The sequence below is a fragment of the Eurosta solidaginis genome, chromosome 5 (genome assembly GCF_040869045.1).
Source record: "Eurosta solidaginis isolate ZX-2024a chromosome 5, ASM4086904v1, whole genome shotgun sequence".
Classification (NCBI taxonomy): domain Eukaryota; kingdom Metazoa; phylum Arthropoda; class Insecta; order Diptera; family Tephritidae; genus Eurosta; species Eurosta solidaginis.
The window spans coordinates 165,408,697-165,431,539 of NC_090323.1; the positions used below are offsets into that span (position 1 = coordinate 165,408,697).

At 40.4% G+C, this 22,843-nt stretch overlaps 1 protein-coding gene across 1 annotated transcript in view; it reads left to right on the forward strand.

Moving 5' to 3' along the window:
- The window catches only part of Dnah3 (dynein heavy chain 3, axonemal), a 457,577-nt gene that overhangs the window by 121,527 nt on the left and 313,207 nt on the right, over positions 1-22,843 (forward strand). Inside the window, exons 16-18 of the mRNA XM_067756774.1 lie at positions 5,792-6,006; positions 16,618-16,808; positions 16,908-17,092. Of these exons, the coding sequence (XP_067612875.1) occupies positions 5,792-6,006; positions 16,618-16,808; positions 16,908-17,092 (591 nt within the window). The remainder of the gene's footprint in view (positions 1-5,791; positions 6,007-16,617; positions 16,809-16,907; positions 17,093-22,843) is intronic.

The window sequence follows — 22,843 nt, forward strand, 5'->3', positions numbered from 1 at the left end:
CTTTTTCGTGACTACTATTTCGGAATCGTTTTGGGACTCCTCCGGGATAATTTCTGGGCGATTTTCGGGATTTGTCCGGGATCCCGTCAGAGTTTTTTCGGGACTTTTTCGGACTATATCGGGATCATTTGCGGACCGTTCAGGAATCAAATCTGGATGGTTTTCGGGATCCGTCCGGGATCCCGTCAGGGTCATTTCGGGACTTTTCGTGACTACTTCGGGATTATTTTGGGACCCTTCCGGCATCATTTCTGGATAGTTTTCGAGATTTGTCCAGGATCCCGTCGGCATCATTTCGTGACTATTTGGTGTCATTTAGGGACACTTCCGGGATCATTTTAGGTCTCTTCGAAACCGGTAATTCAGCACACATGGCCGTGGATTTACGGCATATTATTCGTAATTAAAATTCGGTATGTTTTATCTTTAATATATCACAGCTTTTTCGTTCTATTTTTAAATGAATCCTGTAACGAACTATTACAACTATAATTAAAATTTTTGTAATATTTTAACCAACTAAATACCCGAAAAAGCAACACTGCTTTTATTTAAAAACTTCTTTTTGGTTTTAGCTAATTGTAGTTTCACTCCTTTGTTCTATGAGTAGTAATTCTTTCACCCCTGTCATATCAATTAATTTAACTTAGAAACAAAATGTATTTTTTTTAATTCGAAAAAAGTGTATTGTACTATTCACGTAAGCGTACCTATCAGGTTACCAGCTCATCTAGCTCTTCTTTTTACTCTATTACAAAAATAAAATAAATTAGACAGGAAAAAATTTTAAATAGATTACTTGATAAGCAGGCTAACGTGAATAGCCCATATATTTTATATTCTCCTTGCGGACGGGGCCGCGGGTAAAGGCTAGTATATTATAAATGGGAAAGTTTGGATGTTTAGATGTTTGGATGTTTGTCCAGACGTTTGTCTTTGTGACTCAATCACGCAAGAACGGCTGGACCGATTTGGATGAAATTTCGCACACATATAGCCAATAGTCTAGAAGGATCTACTAGCTATATATTTTTGAAAAGAGGCGTGGTCTCCGCCCCCTAGGAACAGTTATAATTTAATTATATTTTTTCGTCTTTGCGACTGAATCACGCCAGAATGGCACACAGACAATTGTCTACTAGCGAAATTTTTTTCGAACACGGAAAGGGGGGTAGGGTTCCCACGACCCCTTCGAACAATTACTTTTTAATTATTTTTACACATTATAACTTTACGTATACGGGCCTTCACCAATATTACAGACTCAATGGGTCAAATAAATCGAGGGCTTACAAAATGAGCAGTGACACCCTCCGCCCCCCTCTCCCCCTTCTCTCCTTCTCTGGTGTAAAATCTATAAATTGTTATAACTCAATATACATTTTCTCCTAAATCAATAGCTTTTGGTATCTGGTACATACAGATCGAGATCTAAACAATTTTGGAAAAACGATCAGTGGTCCTCTCCTTCTCCTCCCGCCATCCTTCAATTGTTTTTATTAGCACGCTTTTATTAGCTTTACCTGTATGTTTCTATGTAACTTTTCATTCGCTCCAATGCGCCTGCTGCCTTATTAACATTGTTTTATAATTAGCTTCACCTTATTTGTAATCCCGTAAGGGTCATATCGAGACCCTTCCGGGAACATTTCTGGATGGTTTTCGGGATCGGTCCGGGATCCCGCCGGGGTAATTTCGGGACTATTCCGGGATAATTTCGGGATCATTTTGGGACCCTTCCGGGATCATTTCTGTATAGTTTTCGGGATCCGTCCGGGATCCCGTCGGGGTTATTTTGGGACATTTTCGGGACTATTCCGGAATCAATGCGGGATTATTTCGCGATCATTTGGGGACCCTTCCGGCATCATTTCTGGATGGTTTTCGGGATCCGTCCGGGACCCCGTCGGGGTACTTTCGGGATCATTTGCGTACCTTCGAGAGATAAATTCTTGATGGTTGCCGGGAACATTACGGGACTTTTTCGGGGTTATTTTGGGTCCCTTTAGGCATCATTTCTGAACGGTTTTCGGGATCTGTCCGGGATCCCGTCGGGGTCATTTCGGGACTTTTTCGCAACTAATAAGGGATCATTTGGGAACCCTTTCGGCATCATTTCTGGATGGTTTTCGGGATCCGTCCGGGATCCCATCAGGGTAATTTCGGGACTATTAGGGGATCATTTAGAGACCCTTCCGGATAATTTTCGGGATCCGTCCGGGATGCCGACGAGGTCATTTCGGGACTATTTCGGGATCATTTGGGATGCCTACCGGCATCATTTCTGGATGGTTTTTGGGATTCGTCCGGGATCCCGTCGAGGTCATTTCGGGACTTTTTCTCGACTAATACGGGATCATTTTCGGACCTTTTCGGCATCATTTCTGGATAGTTGTCGGGATCCGTTCAGGATCCCGTCACGGTCATTTCGGGACTATTATGGGATCATTTGAGGACCTTTCCGGCATCATTTCTGGAAAGTTTTCCGAATCCTTTGGGGATCCCGTCAGGGTCATTTCGGAATTTTTTCGAGATCATTTAAGGATGGCTTTCAGGATTCGTCCGGGAACACGTCAGGGTAATTTCTGGACTTTTCCGAGACTATTTCGGGATCATTTTGGGACCTTCCCAAGATCATTTCTGAATGGATTTCGGGATCTGTCCAGGATGCCGTCAGGGTCATTTTGGGACTATTAGGTGATCATTTGAGGACCTTTCCGGCATCACTTCTGGATGGTTTTCGGTATCCGTTCAGGATCCCGTCCGAATAATTGCGGGAATTTTTCGGGATCATCTGGGGTCCCTTCCGGCATCATTTCTGGATGGTTTTTGGGATTCGTCCGGTATCCCGTCGGGGTCATTTCGGGACTTTTACTCGACTAATACGAGATAATTTGCGGGCCCTTTCGGTACCATTTCTGGATAGTTGTCGGGATCCGTTCGGGATCCCGTCAGGGTCTTTTCGGAACTATTAGATCATTTGAGGACCTTTCCGCCATCATTTCTGGATAGTTTTCGGGATCCTTTGGGGGTCCCATCAGGGTCATTTCGGGACTTTTTCGGCAACATTTAAGATTGGTTTTCAGGATTCGTCCGGGATCCCGTCAGGGTAACTTCTGGACTTTTCCGAGACTATTTCGGGATCATTTTGGGACCCTCCCAAGATCATTTCTGGATGCATTTCGGGATCTGTCCGGGATGCCGTAAGGGTCATTTTGGGGCTATTAGGTTATCAATTGAGGACCTTTCCGGCATCACTTCTGCATGGTTTTCGGTATCCATTCAGGATCCCGTCGGAATAATGCGGGACTTTTTCGGGATCATTTGGGGTCCCTTCCGGCATCATTTCTGGATGGTTTTTGGGATTCGTCCGGCATCCCGTTGGGGTCATTTCGGGACTTTTTCTCGACTAATACGGGATCATTTGCGGGCCCTTTCGGCATCATTTCTAAATAGTTATCGGGATCCGTTCGGGATCCCGTCAGGGTCTTTTCGGAACTATTAGGAGATCATTTGAGGACTTTCCGGCATCATTTCTGGATAGTTTTCGGGATTCTTTCGGGGTCCAATCAGGGTCATTTCGGGACTTTTTGGGCAACATTTAAGATTGGTTTTCAGGATTCGTCCGGGATCCCGTCAGGGTAATTTCTGGACTTTTCCGATATTATTTCGGGATCATTTTGGGACCTTCAAAAGATCATTTCTGGATGGATTTCGGGATCAGTCCGGGATGCCGTCAGGGTCATTTTGGGACTATTAGATGATCATTTGAGGACCTTTCCGGCATCACTTCTGGATGGTTTTCGGTATCCGTTCAGGATCCCGTCGGAATCATTGCGGGACTTTTTCGGGATCATTTGGGGTCCCTCCCAAGATCATTTCTGGATGGTTTTTGGGATCATTTAGGGATGAGTTCGAGATCCCGTCAGGGTCATTTCGGGACTTCTTCGGGACTATATCGGAATCATTTCTGGATGGTTTACGGGATCCGTCCAGGATCCCTTAAGGGTCATTTCGGGACTATTAGGTGATCATTTGAGGAACTTTCCGGCATCACTTCTGGATGATTTTCGGTATCCGTTCGGAATCCCGTCGGAATCATTGCGGGACTTTTTCGGAATCATTTGGGATCCCTTCCGGCATCATTTCTAGATGGTTTCGGGATTTGTCCGGGATCCCGTCGGGGTTATTTCGGGACCTTTTCGGGGCTAATACGGGATCATTTGGGGATCCTCTAGGGGTCGTTTCGTGACTTTTTCTGTTTTATTTCGGGATAATTTTGGGGATCCTTCCGGCATAATTTTTTGATGGTTTGCCGGATCCATCAGGGTCATTTCGGGACCATTTTGGGATCATTTGGGGACCCTTCCGAGATCATTTCTGGATCCGTCCGGGATGCCGTAGGAGCAATTTCGGGATTTTTTGTTACTTTTCCGGGATAGTTTTTGGACCCTTCCGGGATCATTTCTGGATCTGTGCGGAATCCCATCCGGGTCATTTCCGGACTATTTCGGGATCATTTTGGGACCCTTCCGGAATCATTTCTGTATGGTTTTCGCGATCCGTCGTGGATCCCCTCGTAGCCATTTCGGAACTTTTTCTGGAGTATGTCGGGATAATTTAGGGACCCTTCTTGGATATTTTCTGGATGGTTTTTGAGATCCTCCCGGGAGCCCGTCAGGGTCATTTCAGAACCTTTTCGGGATCATTTTGGAACACCTTCAGAGATCATTTCTGTGTGGTTCTCTGGATACGTCTAGAATCGTGTCGTTGTCATTTCGGGTTTTTTGGGACTATTCGGGGAACTTTTGGAGACCCTTTCGGGGCATTTCTGGATGGTTTTCGGGATCCGTCCGCGATAGCGTGGGGGTGATCTCGTAGCTTTTTCTAGATAATTTCGGGATCATTTGGGATCCTATCAGGTTATCAGCTCATTTAGTTCTTTTTTTTACTCAATTACAAAAATAAAATGCATTAGACAGAAAACAAAATTTTAAACGGATAACTTGATAAGCAGGCTAACGCGAATAGCCCATATATTTAAATTTCTCCTTGCGGACGGGGCCGCGGGTAAAGGCTAGTTATTAAATAATTGCAAATTTTGTAATTGCAAAAAAATTAAAAGTTTGAAAATAATGATCATACCCCTGAGGATGCCAAGGAGCTTGGCGAAAGGTAGGGTGATATTTTTTAGAAAAAGTACGAGTTTTTACTTGGACTAACTATCCTAGACCAGCAAAGCCTAATAAAATTCAAATAAATTCCAAACTGGCCAGCAAATTATTAAAAGTTTGTGTTAAGCCTTGCACTCGATTCGAACCCACAACCTTAAAAAAATTCCTGATTAAGGTAGTTTATGAACATATGGACTCATTCAGTCTATGTCTGGTCGCCACAGACCGCTCAATTCAAACTAAGGTATTTCTTGAAGTGACTCAAGTCACTACACCATGGAGAGATTCAAGCGGTTGTTTAACGCAACTCTTTCAAAGAGTCTTCAGCGCAGTTAACCAACCAAATTTTGAACCTCACCTTCCCTTGGTGGATTCTGTTTCTTTAGCAAGTGAGGCTCTGGTGACCCAAATACCTTCACGTCACTAGAGGATGGTATGACTTTGAAGGTTAAATGTAGTTATATTAAATGTTTCCTGAGTTTTACTTAATGGTACTTAGCAGATCTATATTCGATGACACTCCCCAAAACCTGCGGTTACTTTCTTTATCGCTACAACAAACACAACAACAACTACACCATGGCTTACTAGCTAGTAATATTATCTTCTCATTTTAGATGAAGATACACTGGGCTATCTGCATGTTGTCCCTGAGCATCATTGTGATATGAAACGTTTATATAAGAGCGTATATGGAATTGTTGAAAAGAATTGGGTTGGACTTCGCGTTTATTTGTATCCCATCTTTAAGTACTATTATGCTTTATTTACCAGGAAAATGTTGCCTTTAGTTGAGAAAATATTTACGCAACATATTGTACCTGATTTAGTGGTGAGTATTATCATAAAGAATAATTTAGTTCCGCAATTGAAACAAAATCTAACACTTCATGTTCAGACTCTCCCAAATGAAAATACTGACTCTCGAATAATTGAGGTATTTGTGAAGGTAAAGGCTGATACCACCGCCATACCTTACCGACAAGGACATGAAAAAATAGGCCCTTGGTACCAATACCGCAGTAGGCATAACTAGGAATGTCCAAAACTTAGTGACTGGGTGACAAGCCTCGGAAATTATCTGTTTTTTCTGATGACTAATATAGAAATGATTTAAGGTCGGATATTTAAAAGGATTGTAAAGCGCATCCAACATCTTCTCCAACCAAATTTTCAATCGCACCTGCTCGTGTCTAATCATGTATATTTAGAAGACTGGGCTCTAGCAACTCGAAATTTCTGACGGAAAGATGGGGTTTCCATAAGAAGAAAGAGTAATTCGGAGCTATGGTATAGGTTTTGTGGTGCGAAAGAGTAATATCATCATGCACTGTCGTTCCCGGTTGTGAAAGACCCAATAGCCATATCTAATTTTTTTTACTCAGTTGAGCAGAGCTCACAGAGTATATTAAGTTTGATTGGATAACGGTTGGTTGTACAGTAGGCGGGGTCGATTTGTGGGGAGGCAAAAAAATCGCCCATTGCTCTGCGAAAATCATATTCTAGGGATCAAAATAATTTGCCGAAGGAACCATACCTCTAAAACGAATTCTGATGTCCCCCAATTTGGGTCGAACTTTTGGGTAGGGGCAAATTTTGAAAAATCCCACTTTGACCCATTTAGAGTGCTCCAATCGAGTCCAAATGTATGGCCGACCGCCACTAACTTTGGAGGCCGACCCACCGATACCAGTGGCACACCCACCGGAACCCCCCTGGGGGTTCACCATACAAACATTTCAAAAAATCGCCGGTTTTGCACTTTACATGAAAAAAACAGCGAAATGCTTATGTTTTTTTCTTTTTGGAGTTTATTTTTCTCTTTAGGAATTTATTTAGTCAGAACATATGTAAATGAAAAAATGAATTTAACTTAGTAATAGAAAAGAAATTAAAAAAAATTATTAGAAATTTGCGTTTTTACAACCCCCTTTTAAAACCAAGGTATCACTGTGACACAATTGCAGATCGTAAAATTGCTTGTGTTTTTTTTTTAAGCCACCACAAGACACAGCAGGTAGAATTTAAATTTCCCCTACCCAAAAGTTCGACCCAAAGGGGTGGGGTGGCATCAGAATTCCTTTTAGAGTTATGGTTCCTTCGCCAAAGTTTCTTATTTTGATCCCTAGAATACGATTTTCACAGAGCAATGAGCGCTTTTTTAATCGACCCGCCCTGTTGTACAGGTATAAAGGAATCTAGATAGATATAGACTTCCATATATCAAAAACATCAGGATCGAAAAAAAATTTGATTGAGCAATGTCTGTCCGTCCGCCCGTCCGTTAACACAATAACTTGAGTAAATTGTGAGGTATCTTAATGAAATTTGGTATGTAGGTTCCTGAGCACTCATCTCAGAGCGCTATTTAAAATGAACGATATCGGACTATAACCACGCCCACTTTTTCGATATCGAAAATTTCGAAAACCGGAAAAATTGCGGTAATTCATTACCAAAGACGCATAAAGCGATGAAACTTGGTAGGTGAGTTGAACTTATGACGCAGAATAGAGAGTTAGTAAAATTTTTGACAATGGGCGTGACATCGCCCACTTTTAAAAGAAGGTAATTTAAAAGTGTTGCAAGCTGTAATTGGGCAGTCGTTGAAGATATCATGATGAAATTTGGCAGCAACGTTACTCCTATTACTGTATGTACGCTTAATAAAAACTAGCAAAATCGGAGAAGGACCACGCCCACTTAAAAAAAAAATTTTTTTTAAGTAAAATTTTAACAAAAAAATTAATATCTTTACAGTATATAAATAAATTATGTCAACATTCAACTCCAGTAATGATATGGTGCAACAAAATATAAAAATAAAAGAAATTTTTAAAATGGGCGTGGCTCCGCCCTTTTTCATTTAATTTGTCTAGGATACTTTTAACGCCATAAGTCGAACAAAAATTTACCAATCCTTTTGAAATTTGGTAGGGCATAGATTTTATGACGTTATGTTTTCTGTGAAAATGGGCGAAATCGGTTGAAGCCACGCCCAGTTTTTATACACAGTCGTCCGTCTGTCCTTCCGCATGGCCATTAACACTATAACTGGAGCAAAAATCGACATATCTTTACTGAACTTAGTTCACGTACTTACCTGAACTCACTTTATCTTGGTATAAAAAATGAACGAAATCCGACTATGACCACATCCACTTTTTCGATATCGAAAATTACGAAAAAGGAAAAAAATGCCATAATTCTATACTAAATACGAAAAAAGGGATGAAACATGGTAATTGAATTGCTTTATTGACGCGAAATATAACTTTAGAAAAAACTTTGTAAAATGGTTGTGACACCTACCATATTAAGTAGAAGAAAATGAAAAAGTTCTGCAGGGCGAAATAAAAAACCCTTGAAATCTTGGCAGGTATTACATATATAAATAAATTAGCGGTATCCAACAGATAATGCTCTGGGTCACCCTGTCCGAAATTTTGGTCGATATCTGGAAAACGCCTTCACATATACAACTACCACCACTCCCTTTTAAAACTCTCATTAATACCTTTAATTTGATACCAATATCGTACAAATACATTCTAGAGTCACCCCTGGTCCACCTTTATGGCGATATCTCGAAAAGGCGTTCACCTATAGAACTAAGCCCCACGACCTTTTAAAATACTCATTAACACCTTTCATTTGATACCCATATCGTACAAACATATTCTAGAGTCACCCCTGGTCCACCTTTATGGTGATATCTCGAAAAGGCGACCACATATAGAACGAAGGCCCACTCCCTTTTAAAAATACTCATTAACACCTTTCATTTGATACCCATATCGTACAAACAAAGTCTAGAGTCACCTCTGGTCCACCTTTATTGCGATACCTCGGAAAGGCGTTCACCTATAGAACTAAGGCCCACTCCCTTTTAAAATATTCATTAACACCTTTCGTTTGATACCCATATTGTACAAACGTATTCCAGAGTCACCCCTGGTCCACCTTTATGGCGATATCTCGAAAAGGCGTTCACCTATAGAACTAAGCCCCACGACCTTTTAAAATACTCATTAACACCTTTCATTTGATACCCATATCGTACAAACATATTCTAGAGTCACCCCTGGTCCACCTTTATGGCGATATCTCGAAAAGGCGACCACCTATAGAACGAAGGCCCACTCCCTTTTAAAAATACTCATTAACACCTTTCATTTGATACCCATATCGTACAAACAAAGTCTAGAGTCACCTCTGGTCCACCTTTATTGCGATACCTCGGAAAGGCGTTAACCTATAGAACTAAGGCCCACTCCCTTTTAAAATATTCATTAACACCTTTCGTTTGATACCCATATTGTACAAACGTATTCCAGAGTCACCCCTGGTCCACCTTTATGGCGATATCTCGAAAAGGCGACCACCTATACAACTACCACCCCTCCCTTTTAAAACCCTCATTAATACCTTTAATTTGATACCCACATCGTACAAACACATTCTAGAGTCACCCCTGGTCCACCTTTATGGCGATATTTCGAAACGGCGTGGAACTAAGGATCACTCCCTTTTAAAATACTCATTCACACCTTTCATTTGATACCCATTTCGTACAAACAAATTCTAGAGTCAACCCTGATCCACCTTTATGGCTATATTCCTAAACGGCGTCCACCTATAGCTCTATGGCCCACTCCTCATAAAATACTCTTTAATGCCTTTCATTTGATACACATGTCATACAAACACATTCCAGGGTTTCCCTCGGTTCATTTTCGTACATGGTGATTTTCCCTTATTTTGTCTCCATATCTCTCAACTGAGTATGTAATGTTCGGTTACACCCGAACTTAACCTTCTTTACTTGTTCAATATAACATTTTCAGTAGATGATGCACTTGACGTCTATAGAGATTCCGTCCAGGACTATTAAAACAGACTTTTGCGCCATTGCAATCAAAAGAAAAACGATTTATGCTCCCTTGGTGTGAGCAACCAACGCCAGTTGGCAGAGCGGAGAGGCGCCTGGCGCGCCTTGTTGGGCAGCGATAATCGCTTAAATGGATAAGTGCCAACTAAGGAAGTAAAACATTAAAGTAAGAGGGGGAAGTGAGGGTCGATTGAGGTTGATCGACTTTGTGGTGTCTCGAAATATCCGTGTATCCTCTCATTACAAGCTTGTCAGCGAAAATTCATCTGCCTTTGCAGATGCCGTTCGGAGTCGATATTCAACCAATTTTTTAGGAAAATCAACAGAAGCGCGCCGCAAATTAGAAGAGACACTCGGCAAAGATCTTATTGGACGTAAATCACGACAAGTATTGATTTTTTATTTTTTGTAGGGAGCGTTTCTTTTCATAGCTTGGTAGCGAAAGAGAAGATGAACCCGATACGCCAATTTATCGTATTCGTATATGTCACTGTAGCGTCCTTCGGAGAGTGGTTACTGTCCGGTATCGTTATCTTTTTATTGTCTTCCTTTATTTTGTTTGTTAGATTTTATAATTTGGTCCTAGGAGTCTTCTTTTCAAGGGCATCGGATGGGACCGTTTAAGCCCTCGCCGCTACAAGGTGGCCAACATTGAGGGTGATCATCTTAAGTTTTCTTTGAGTTGACTTGTAGAGTCTGATTTTCATTTCTTGAGAGAGATCTTTACGTTTGAAATGCATAGTCAGTCCCAAGTAGCAATATAAATTCCCCCATGAATTTCTAAGCCACATTTGTTGCTTGAGTTTTTGCTAGTTCTTACAACCAAGTTTAAAGGGAGAAGAAGAGCGAGACCTTCACTGGATTGGCAAAAAAGAGGTGTGGGAAGATTTTCCTTATTGTTCCCAGTTGGCGCCAGTGTTAAGGAGAATAAAGCAAACGACACGCTGAGCGGCGCGACAAGTAGCGAAAACAGCGCATCGCTTATTTGTCTATTTGATCAACATTGCCGCTCATGGCCGCGTCGCGCAGTGCTGCTGCCACTAGGTCTGAATATTTTGCCGCGTAGTGTAGTGCAACTCAGGGTTTCCGTAGCTTAATCTCAAATTATGGTAAGTAGGCTTTTCTGAGATTTTCAGTTCCGCCTATCTTCGACTCACAATAGTTCTGCACCACTGATGTACCGTAAAGAGAATATAATATTCCTGTCATCCTTTGCGTTGTAGTTTAACTCAGTGAGTTCATTTTCCTCAAGACCATTACTTTAAAGCGCAAAAGCAGTTGCGATAATAATCTTCCTAATGAAGTAATTTATAGTAAGTTCATTTCTGCCAATTTAAATTCTATAAAATTTTTCGAATGCAAAAAGCTACATGCTCAATAGTCCTTAGGATATGTCTGTATGTGTGTGCGTACAAGTATTTAACATTTTTTTTAGCAACGATTCAAACTTAATTATTAACTAAAAGCTACTCACGCTGACTGATGAGATGACGCGTCTGGTAGCGCGTCATAATAAAATTTAATTTTAATATAACGCATCAACGAATTTAATCAAATAAAAATATAATAATTAATTTAGTTTTCCTGCAGCAAAATTCATTTGAGTGGAGTTGGCTGTTTAATATTATGCAATAGGCGACTATGTGCATATGTATATTATGTATTTAGGCTTTTGACAATATTTGTTGTTGCATGGATGAATTGGCTGCCAGCATGCGCGCTTTTATGACAAAATGTCAGAGATGCAAAAAAAATATGTAGATAAATGAAATTTAATGATTTTATGTTTTTTTTTATAAAATATTAAAAAGTTTTACTTTTTCGAATATCATATTTATGCGAATTTATAATGAGCTAATATATAATCATTCTTGTCAATATGCTAATCAAAAAATCATTCTGTAAGCACTATCATCATTAACATCAATCTCGTTAGCTTTTCGAAAATCTCATTATATGCCAATATGGTTTGGAAAAATGCAATATCAATTTGCAACAAATGGAAAAACAACAAACATACATATCTACATGTTTTAATTAAAGCAAAACAATTCAAGTTATACAGTGTCGTAAAATATTAAAGCACTTTCCCTTCAAAAAACACGAGTACTCCATAAGGAGTATAGGGGTGTTCCAAAACTAATCTGTATTCATACAAAAAATGTGCTCCAATTAACATTGTGATGTCCTAGGAGAGGAGTAGGTGATCCAACTCTCGCTTTGTTTGTGAGTATTCCATAGAGTACATACGTGAGAGTACTTTTCAAAGTACTTTCACTGTAGTACTCCATGGAGCACCCCCAGAGGATAATATGCCAAAGTACTAATGAGGAATTGTGTTGGAAAGAATTATCGGAGTGAATTTAATTTAAAATGAAAGTAAATGAAGAGGGGCAATACAACTTTTATATTTTATTCTATGAATATTCTTATGTTATCTAGCATTTGCGTGAATAAAGAAACTAACATTGCAAAAATTGTTGGATTACGTGTTCCATTTTCTCCATGTTGGAGTACTCTAACAATACTCCTTTCCAATGCGTTTGCGGAGCACCATCAGCCGATCATTGCTCGTTTTTTAACGACAGTGATCACGACACGATAACGATCGAACAGAGTTGCCAAAAGTAAAATATTGCATACAAATAACTGATACTAAAATTTTACTATGGCAACTCTGATAAAATGCAACCGCGCACTGGTTTTATGTATACATACTATAGTATAGAGAGTTTAGAGAGTATAGAGTTTCTTTATTCACGCAAATGCTAAATAACATAAGAATATTCGTAGTGAAAAATATAAAAGTTGTACTGCCCCTCTTCATTTACTTTCATTTTAAAATAAATTTACTCCTATAATTCTTTCCGACACAATTCCTCTTTAGTACTTTGGCATATTATCCTCTGTGGGTGCTCCATGGAGTACTACAGTGAAAGTACTTTGTAAAGTAATCTCACGTATGGACTCTATGGAATACTCACAAACAAAGCGAGAGTTGGATCACCTACTCCCCTCCTAGGACATCGCAATGTTAATTGGAGCACATTTTTTGTATGAATACAGATTAGATTTGGAGCAGTCCTATACTCCCAAAGGAGTATTCCTTACATTATTTATAGAGTACTCGCATTTTTTGAAGGGAATATTTCTCTATACTATAGTAGATATACATAAAAGCAGTGCGCGGTTGCATTTTATCAGAGTTGCCATAGTAAAATTTTATTATCAGTTATTTGTATGCAATATTTTACTTTTGGCAACTCTGTTCGATCGTCATTGTGTCGTGATCACGGTCGCTAAAAAACGAGCAATGATCGGCTGATGGTGGTCCGCAAACGCATTGCAAAGGAGTATTGTTAGAGTACTCCAACATGACGAAAATGGAACACGTAATCCAACAATTTTTGCAAGGTTCCTTCCACCGTCGGCCTGCTTCGAGACCATATATTTAAGGAAGTTTGCTATCAAAAGATTGGTTTTAATATAATTGACCCCAAAAATAATGTGTTGAAATTTCAAAACTTCATAAAATCCTAACAATCGTTTGTGCGGGTTATATATTACATATATGACGAATCTTAACGATTTTTTCAGACAACATGTAAACATACTGTGAAACCTCGAGCTTCTAGATGTTAATGTGAGGAAGAAATTATGTGCGTTAAACCTTTTATCTGAAAGAGCGCTTCTATGGGATACATATTATATATATGACCATTCCTGACGATTTTCCTGACAAGAACGTATGACATATGTGTAAGCATCTTGTAAAATTTCAAGAGTCGAACTGTTAAAATGGGTAAAGAACTACGGTAAGCTTCTGTTCGAACAATCTGTTGTATCGATATATGTACAATATATATATGACCGATCTTACCGATTTTTTCCGGCAATAATAAATGCCGGTTTTGTGGGTATCTGGAAAAATTTAAGCCTCTAGCGTTAAAATGATGAAGAAATTATGTTATCCGAATAATCGGTTGTATGGGATATATGTATAATATATACATATATGACCAGGCTTGACAATGTGTTGAGACAACAATGTATTTCTTATACGTATTCATCCCATAAAATTTCAATCTTCTAGCTATTAAAATTTGGAATAAATAAGTGAAACACTCTTTTTGGCAAAATCGGTTGTATGCTATAGTGGTCCGATATATTCGGTTCCGACAAACGATCATCGAACAACCAAACACACCAGCTCACCAAATTTCAAAAAAATTTTAAAAAAAATTGAGGCACTAGTTTGCGTTAAAATAGACAGACGGATGGACAGACAGACAGATGCACATGATTAATCAGCACAGCTCGTCATCCTGATCATTTCGGTATACTTATTGGTGGGTTTATCTCTTCTACTTTAAGGGCTTACAATTTTCAGATTCGTGACAAACTTAATATATCATTTCAAAAACTTGGCACGAATTATCTCCGTGGAGATAAGGGACGGTAGTTTCTTCATATTTGCGCCGTGGTCCTTTTTAATTCTTCCTATAAGCTTCCGGGACGGGACGAAAATTTTGTATGCCATCGTCGTGTGACAGCTGGAAGGCAGTTAAATTGTAAGTGGGAAGCTTTCAGTGGTATAACCTTGATAGTAGTGTTTGCCAAACCACTGCCGGGTGGCAACCTCGCTTAGAAAAACTTTTTTCTAATTGAGACAACTTTTTCTTAATTTTTGATGTCTATTCACCCGGTACATGAACCAAGGACTTTCGTTTTGGTAGGCGGAGCACGCTACCATCACACTTAAAGTTACTTAAGCTAAATGGTATTCTGGAACCGGTCATACTTTTTTAATTTTTTACATCTTTGTACTTTTACTGAGCCGGTTAAAATTTTCAAACCTGATTGGTATTGAATCTGATTTGACATTTTCACATTTGGCGCAGTACAATTTGACATCATCCATGGAATTACAAAAACAAAATGCATGGAATTTGTATATTTGTTTGTATGTGTGTATGTCGCCCTGCTGCCACTTTGTACGGTTCTACCACGGCGTCAACAAAGATTCTGACGTTAATAGTAATGCATTTTAGAATAGTCTAGCAATACTAGTCTTCGCTTCCGGTAGTATTGAAATATTTGGTTCTGGTCCAGTGGCTAAGAAATATATCAGTCAAGATTTTAAGGCGATCTCCACACTCATATATGTATTTGTGAATCAAACGTCACGAGTTTGGGCATCGCAGATCAACCGTGGAAAGCTTTTAAAGAGACGGGGCTCCACTTTATGCAATTTAGCCAGATTTAAAGCCAAACCACTGCCGGGTGGCAACCTCGCTTAGAAAAACTTTTTTCTAATTGAGACAACTTTTTCTTAATTTTTGATGTCGATTCACCCGGTACATGAACCAAGGACTTTCGTTTTGGTAGGCGGAGCACGCTACCATCACACTTAAAGTTACTTAAGCTAAATGGTATTCTGGAACCGGTCATACTTTTTTAATTTTTTACATCTTTGTACTTTTACTGAGCCGGTTAAAATTTTCAAACCTGATTGGTATTGAATCTGATTTGACATTTTCACATTTGGCGCAGTACAATTTGACATCATCCATGGAATTACAAAAACAAAATGCATGGAATTTGTATATTTGTTTGTATGTGTGTATGTCGCCCTGCTGCCACTTTGTACGGTTCTACCATGGCGTCAACAAAGATTCTGACGTTAATAGTAATGCATTTTAGAATAGTCTAGCAATACTAGTCTTCGCTTCCGGTAGTATTGAAATATTTGGTTCTGGTCCAGTGGCTAAGAAATATATCAGTCAAGATTTTAAGGCGATCTCCACACTCATATATGTATTTGTGAATCAAACGTCACGAGTTTGGGCATCGCAGATCAACCGTGGAAAGCTTTTAAAGAGACGGGGCTCCACTTTATGCAGTTTAGCCAGATTTAAAGTTCATGCGGTGGGACTAAACGTAAACAAAATCCTCTCCTGTGATTGTATGAAAGATGGCAAGATACGAGTAGATCATCGACTCACTTTTCTCTTAACTGCTCGCCTCCTCACTAAAAGTATATTGGTACATACTCTTTTGATCTGCAGCAAATTTAGCGAAGCTCGAAGGCGTCTTATTTGGGGCAATGTCGTTCAACATAGCGTTTCTCTCATTATTTGAGGGTGACGTCACCTGGTGGCGTGCATGCATAAAATTAAATTTTGCAGCCCTTCTAATCATGTTTTTCATGTGTGCACATACAATTGTGTATATGTGAAGTAGAGATATAGTACGACTGATTGGCAATCATTTGTAATTGATGATTTAAGCCAGGGGTCTACATTTCATACCACAATTGTACCGCCTTTCGTATGCGGAGGGGCAGTGGCTTTAAGTTTTCAAAGAACCATGGCTTAGGCTCACTTTTTCATAAAGAAACTTCCTCAAAATGAGCAGTAGACTCTAACTACACAAAAGGATGGCTTTTGACGCAATATGCGTTTAAAGCTTTACGATTTTTTAAAAAGCATTTTACCCAAAAAGAATCATATATATATTTCTTCAACAACTAATTATTTCTCTCTTTTATAGCTTGTTGAGGACTTAATGAAACGTCTTATGGGCATAATTCATAGCACATATATTTTACGCGACTTTATGCCACTAAACTTTTTTATGTTGGATAATCGACACGTGAAACAATCAATCGTTATGTTGGTGAGGCAGGTCTACGACTTTATAATTGACTACTACAAGGCGGTTAATATAAATGAAAATCGGGCGTAAGTAAAATATAGATGAGGAGACATGCAACAATGTTTCGCACGTATTGAAATGAATGACAAAATTTTTACTAAAATATTTTAATTTTTCTTGTGTAGTATTTGCGATGCATTAGAGGAAATGTCTATGAAAGCTGGCGAAAGACCCGAAGAAACTCCAGAAGTTGTCGCTTTGCAAAATTACTTAGCCGAATGTCGTGAAGAGAAGATATTTGCCATAAAAGATGAAATCAAAATAGTGTCCCGACGTGTAATTTTCCTACTAACACATACAATATTGGATAGTAAGTGGATTGCATTGAATTTTTTCTTCATTTTTTGAGCTAAGAATATTAGGTTCCATGTCCCATGTATCATATCTGATTCATGTTAGCAATTTTGCAATTTTGTACCGTGTCCGATACGTTCGTGAATCATATATGAGCAACCTTTTACTACCTTATACTACGGAAATTTCTTAAACGTGTTGATTTATTTCTGTTTTTCGTATGGGACGTGGCTGTACTCGTATAGACTTTGTTAACTGTAAACTTAAAAAAAACCTAAAAAAAAACAAAAACAACAATTAAAGAAGGCTAAGTTTGAGTGTAACCGAACATTACATACTCAGCTGAGAGCTTTGGAGACAAAATTATCTTTTTCATGGATACACACATATGGTAATACTAACAAGTAAGGACGGCTGTGCCGAAGACTTCATACCTTTCATGAATGGGGCTGAACAATAATCTTATCCTGTTCGTAATCTCCAAATAATCGGATGTATAAGATAAGAAATATATAGTGAATAGATGTGCATACCTAAACGATTATTAAGATAAATATAAAATAAAAAATTGCAAAAAACTCCCTTATCTGAACGATCGGTTGTATGGGATATATATTATATATAACTCTAATCGAAATGATTTTTACAGGAGGTTTCACGTTTTTATTTTGGAAACTAAGGGAGAAATGGCAAAAAATCTTTCTATCTGAACTATCGGTTGTATGGGATAGGTATATACTATATATATATAGCTCCGATCGAAATGATTTTTTCATGAAATCTTCTATGATATACTTATTAGAATAAATATCACCAAGTTTAACGTTTTTATATTGAAAATTAAGGGAGAAATTACCAAAAATCTTTCTATCTGAACGATCGGTTGTTTGGGATATATACTATATATAGCTCCGATCAAAATGATTTTTTAAGAAAATCTTCTATGATATATTTAAATACATATCACCGAGTTTCACGTTTCTACTTTCTAAATTAAGGGAGAAATGGCCAAAAATCTTTCTGTCCGAACGATCGGTTCTATGGGATATAAATATATATAGCTTCGATCAAAGTGATTTTTTCAGAATATCTTCTATGATATATTAGAATATATATCACTGAGTTTCACGTTTATACTTTCTAAATTGCGGCAGGAATGACCAAAATCGTCTTATCTGAACGATCAGTTGTATGGGAGATATACATATGTTATAGAGCTCCGATTCTACCGATTCCGACAAATATCTAATATATTACAAAAATACATCCTTGTGCCAAATTTCATTGAGATATCTCAAAATTTGAGGGACTAATTTTAGTTCAAACGGACAGACGGACTGCCAGACGGACGGACGGACAGACGAACATGGCTATATCAACTCAGTTCGTCGCCCTGATCAATTCGGTATACTTAATGGTGAGCCTATATTCTATATTTCTCAACGTTACAAACATCGGACCAAAGTTAATATACCATTTCATGTTCATGAAAGGTATAAAAAAGTGGAGCAACTTGCCTTTTGCTATCTTTCTTCAGCTATCAATTCATTTTATTTTGAATATTTTTTTTTTAAATATGAAAATTTGGTTAAATGTGAACGCATTTCTTTATAACCTTTTTTTAAATCACCCCTGAAATATTTTCCGAAGCGCTCTTAATTATGAGTCCAAAATTGTAGACCAAGGGTGACGTTTTTTGGAACGATTTTACTTCATTCTTTGGCAAATAAAGGAAAATCACCATGTAGAAAAATGAACTTTGGGTAACCCTGGAATGTGTTTGTATGACATGGGTATCAAATGAAAGGTATTAAAGAGTATTTTAAAAGGGAGTGGGCCTTAGTTCTGTAGGTGGACGCCTTTTCGAGATAACGCCATAAAGGTGGACCAGGGGTGACCCTATAATGTGTTTGTACGATATGGATATCAAACTAAAGGTATTAATGAGGGGAGTTGCCCCTAGTTGTATATGTTAAGGCGTTTTCGATATATCGACCAAAATGTGGATCAGGGTGACCCAGAACATAATTTTCGGGTACGTCTAATTTATTTTTATATGTAATACCACTAACAGTACCCTCACTAGGGTAGGTATCTTGTCGTTGGTGTGAGGGCTTAGCCGAACTCCATAGCACCCGTCTATGAGGCGGAGCTGTTTAGGACTGACATCTACGCCGTTTCGCCTCATACGAGGGCGGCGGGATGTCGGTGACCAAGAACTGCCAACCCCCTAATCCAGGGTGTTATGCGGACCGTGCCTATTGGACGATTTGCAGCCAGGGGATAAATTCGGCTGTATTCGAACGGAGCCTTCACGATACCGGGCCACCTCGGGAAGTATTAATGGCCTTACCACAGTAAGGGGCGCTGCTGTAGCGGACGGTTCATTCCCCGTATATAATACTGGCCGCTGAGCCCGCCTTGTCCGGCAGGTAGTCGTACGACCGAGATGAACGACTCATTACCTGTCTGTAATAAGGACGATGTAAAGAGGAGGACTGAGTCGCAATCCAAGGACGACAAATACGAATTAAGCGATGCGTCGGACTCGGGGAGCGAGAGTAGTGCTGATTCAATGAACTCCGTGTTGGAGAAGCACACAAATGAAAACAGAGTAGAAGAGTGGAGAAGGGTACGGAGCAGAGGAAGTAAAAGAGCTCTATCGCAGTACCATGTAGCACTAAGAATTGTACAATGCTTGCGAGCAGTGGTCGACCCAACAGAAGTGGAGATCGAGCGCTTGGAATGGGCCCACGAAGCGGTAGAAGTAGGTCGAAGGCAGTTCAAAAGGTTTGCTGCAAGAAACCCTCGGTTCTGCAACCGGTACGAGGAGGAAGAAGCGTCGAATGGCAGAATGAAGAGGCAACGTTCGGCGGAAGGCGACAAGCCTGCTTTCAAGAGGCAGAAAGGACCCAGTCCTAGAGCCGCGAGGCAGGGCATTCGCATAGACAAGACAGGTAGGCCAAAAGCTGTAAGACAGATAACGAGGTAGCAACTAGTAGGAGTAGGAGATAAGCCAAAGGGAGATGACGCTAAGACTCCGGCTTTCTCGGGGGCGCTAAAGGGAGTTAACGCAAAGATTCCGGCTTTCTCGGAGGTGCCAAAGGGAGATAACACTAAGACTCCTGCTTTTCCCGAGAAGATGAGTGATGTGGCAAAGCAGTCACTGACTGTGGCGCTGGTGTATCGTAGCAGTCCTTTCGGACAAATGACTACTGAAAGGTCAAGATCTGTGGAAAGGGAGCTGATTAGCTTAATGCTTAAGATGATGCGGGAACAACCAAGTAAGCCCCTTCCAACCTTTGATTCGGGGGGATGGTATAATGGTGTGAAGATGATAGCGTGCGACAACATCGCGAGCTTGCGGTGGCGGGAGGAAGTGGTTCCAAACCTCCAAAGGCAAGGCACGAACGCGCGCTTTGAGGTGGTGGATAAAGCGCAAATCCCCACGGTACCAAAAGTTAAGGTATGGATAACATGCGTGATGAAGTCGGAGGATACACTGCAACTTCTGCAGAATCAGAATCCGAATATACCGACACAGGATTGGAAGGTACTTACTGTATCTCGGCCTACCGAGGATGGTCAGTTCTACATCTTCCAAATAAACAAGCAGGCGGAGGATATTTTGTACACGCAGCTTGGTAAAATGTCCTTTGGCGCTGGCAAAATTTACATGCGACTCAGGAAAAGAAGTCCCGAGGATAAAAACCCTAACAAGCTAGAGGTGGGCGAAGTCGAAAAGGACCTCAAAAGCCTAAGGGAAAAAAGACAGGTGGAGGTCCCCGACGTTACCGCGAACGTGCTAGAAGAGGACCAACCGCTAAATGGTGCTGTGACTCGCACAGAGGAACACCCTGCACAACAGTCACGAAAGGCTGAAGGGGGCCTCGAATACTCTAAACAAAAGGACAAGGGGAGGACGACAACGTCAAGATGAAAGTGCTGGAGGGGGAAAAACAGCCCAATGGTGCTGCGAGCTCTACAGATAAACCTCCAATACAGTCAAGTGGCGTCGAGCGAACTCCTCCTAACCCTGGAGGAGGGTTCGTTTGACGTGGCGCTGATCCAGGAGCCGTGGCTCTCATCGGGAGGAAAGGTTTCTGGACTTAGCACGCGCGGGTTTGGCTTTTACTACGCGCAAACGAAAGGACGGGTGCGAGCTGTAGTAATGGTAAGGAAACAGCTGCATTCATATATGCTGCCTAATTACATCACTGAGGATCTCGTAGCGGTGGCCGTTGAGCAAAAGAATAAGTAGGCATTTATCCTGGCATCCTGCTACATGGCCCATGCTGCGGAGGTCCCACCGATGGAGTGAAAAAGGCTAGTACAGGAAGAAGGGCGCAAAGGGCGGTTGGTCATAGACGCAGATGCAAATGCACACCACAATGCGTGGGGAAGAGCAGATACGAACGAGAGAGGCGAATCTCTGTTTTGTTACATCCTGCAAACCAATTTGCAGATAGCCAACAGGGAAAATGTCCCTACATACATTGGTCCAACATCCAGCAATGTTCTGGATATTACATTGAGCTCCGAGCGTGATATATCAAGGTATGATTGGATGGTTCTTGATAGACCATCCTTCTCCGACCATGCGTATATCAGCTTCAACATCCCCCTAAAGAGGGTAGAGAAGAGAGGAACCTTTAGAAACCCTAGGTCAACGAACTGGACTAAATTCCAGAAACATGTAGAAACAAAACTGGGACAACCCAAAGAGGTTGCTAATGTAGAGGAACTGGAGGAGTCGAATGAATTCCTAACAAGGACGCTTATGACTGCGTATAACAAAGCTTGCCCTCTAAGAAGATTCAGAGGAAAAGCAAAGCCGCCATGGTGGAGCAATGAGCTGAGTCTTCTAAGAAGACAGCTAAAGAAATGATTAAGCTCGCAAAGACCGCGGAAAGCGAAGCGTGTCGGGACGAGTACAGGGATCTGCTGAAGATCTACAAGCGTGAAATTACCAGGGCGAAGAGAAACTCACGGAAAAGTTTCTGTACGGATATAGAGTGCTCCAGCGAAACAGCACGGTTGAAAAAAGTCCTAGCAAAGAGAAACATAGTCCAGGGACTAATAAAGGAAGAGAACGGGGAATGGTCACGTAATAGTGAGGAATCCCTTGAGGTGCTTCTCGATACACATTTCCCATCGGGAGACGGTTTAGAAGAGCCAGCAGACATCACTCACACTTCGATCATGGAGCTAGTAGTGCCGGGCTTGGTTACCGATACCAAGATCGAGTGGGCAGTAAAGACGTTTTCTAAGTTTAAATCGCCGGGCCCAGATGATATATTCCCGGCCATGCTACAAGTCTCAAGTAGGGCGGTCGTGGAATGGCTTAAAATAATATTCGATGGGTGCATACGACTGAATCATGTACCGCACTCTTGGTGAACTGCTCGTGTAGCTTTTCTACCAAAGGCGGGGAAGATCGGTCACGTGTATCCCAAAGACTATAGACCCATTAGCTTAACATCAGTTCTGCTCAAAACCTTTGATAGGCTGATAGATGTGTACATAAAGTCCATCGTGGATGAAAAGCTGCTCTCCACAACACAGCATGCGTACACCAAAGGCAAGTCAGTAGACACCGCATTGCATAGGGTGGTAATAAGCATAGAGAAATCCCTGGAATATAAGGATTATGCTCTAGGAGTCTTCTTGGACATTGCCGGGGCTTTCAATAATGTTGCAAAATGGGCGATTATGGATGGTCTTAATTACAGTAAAGTACATCCTGCCTTACTCAGATGGATCGGCT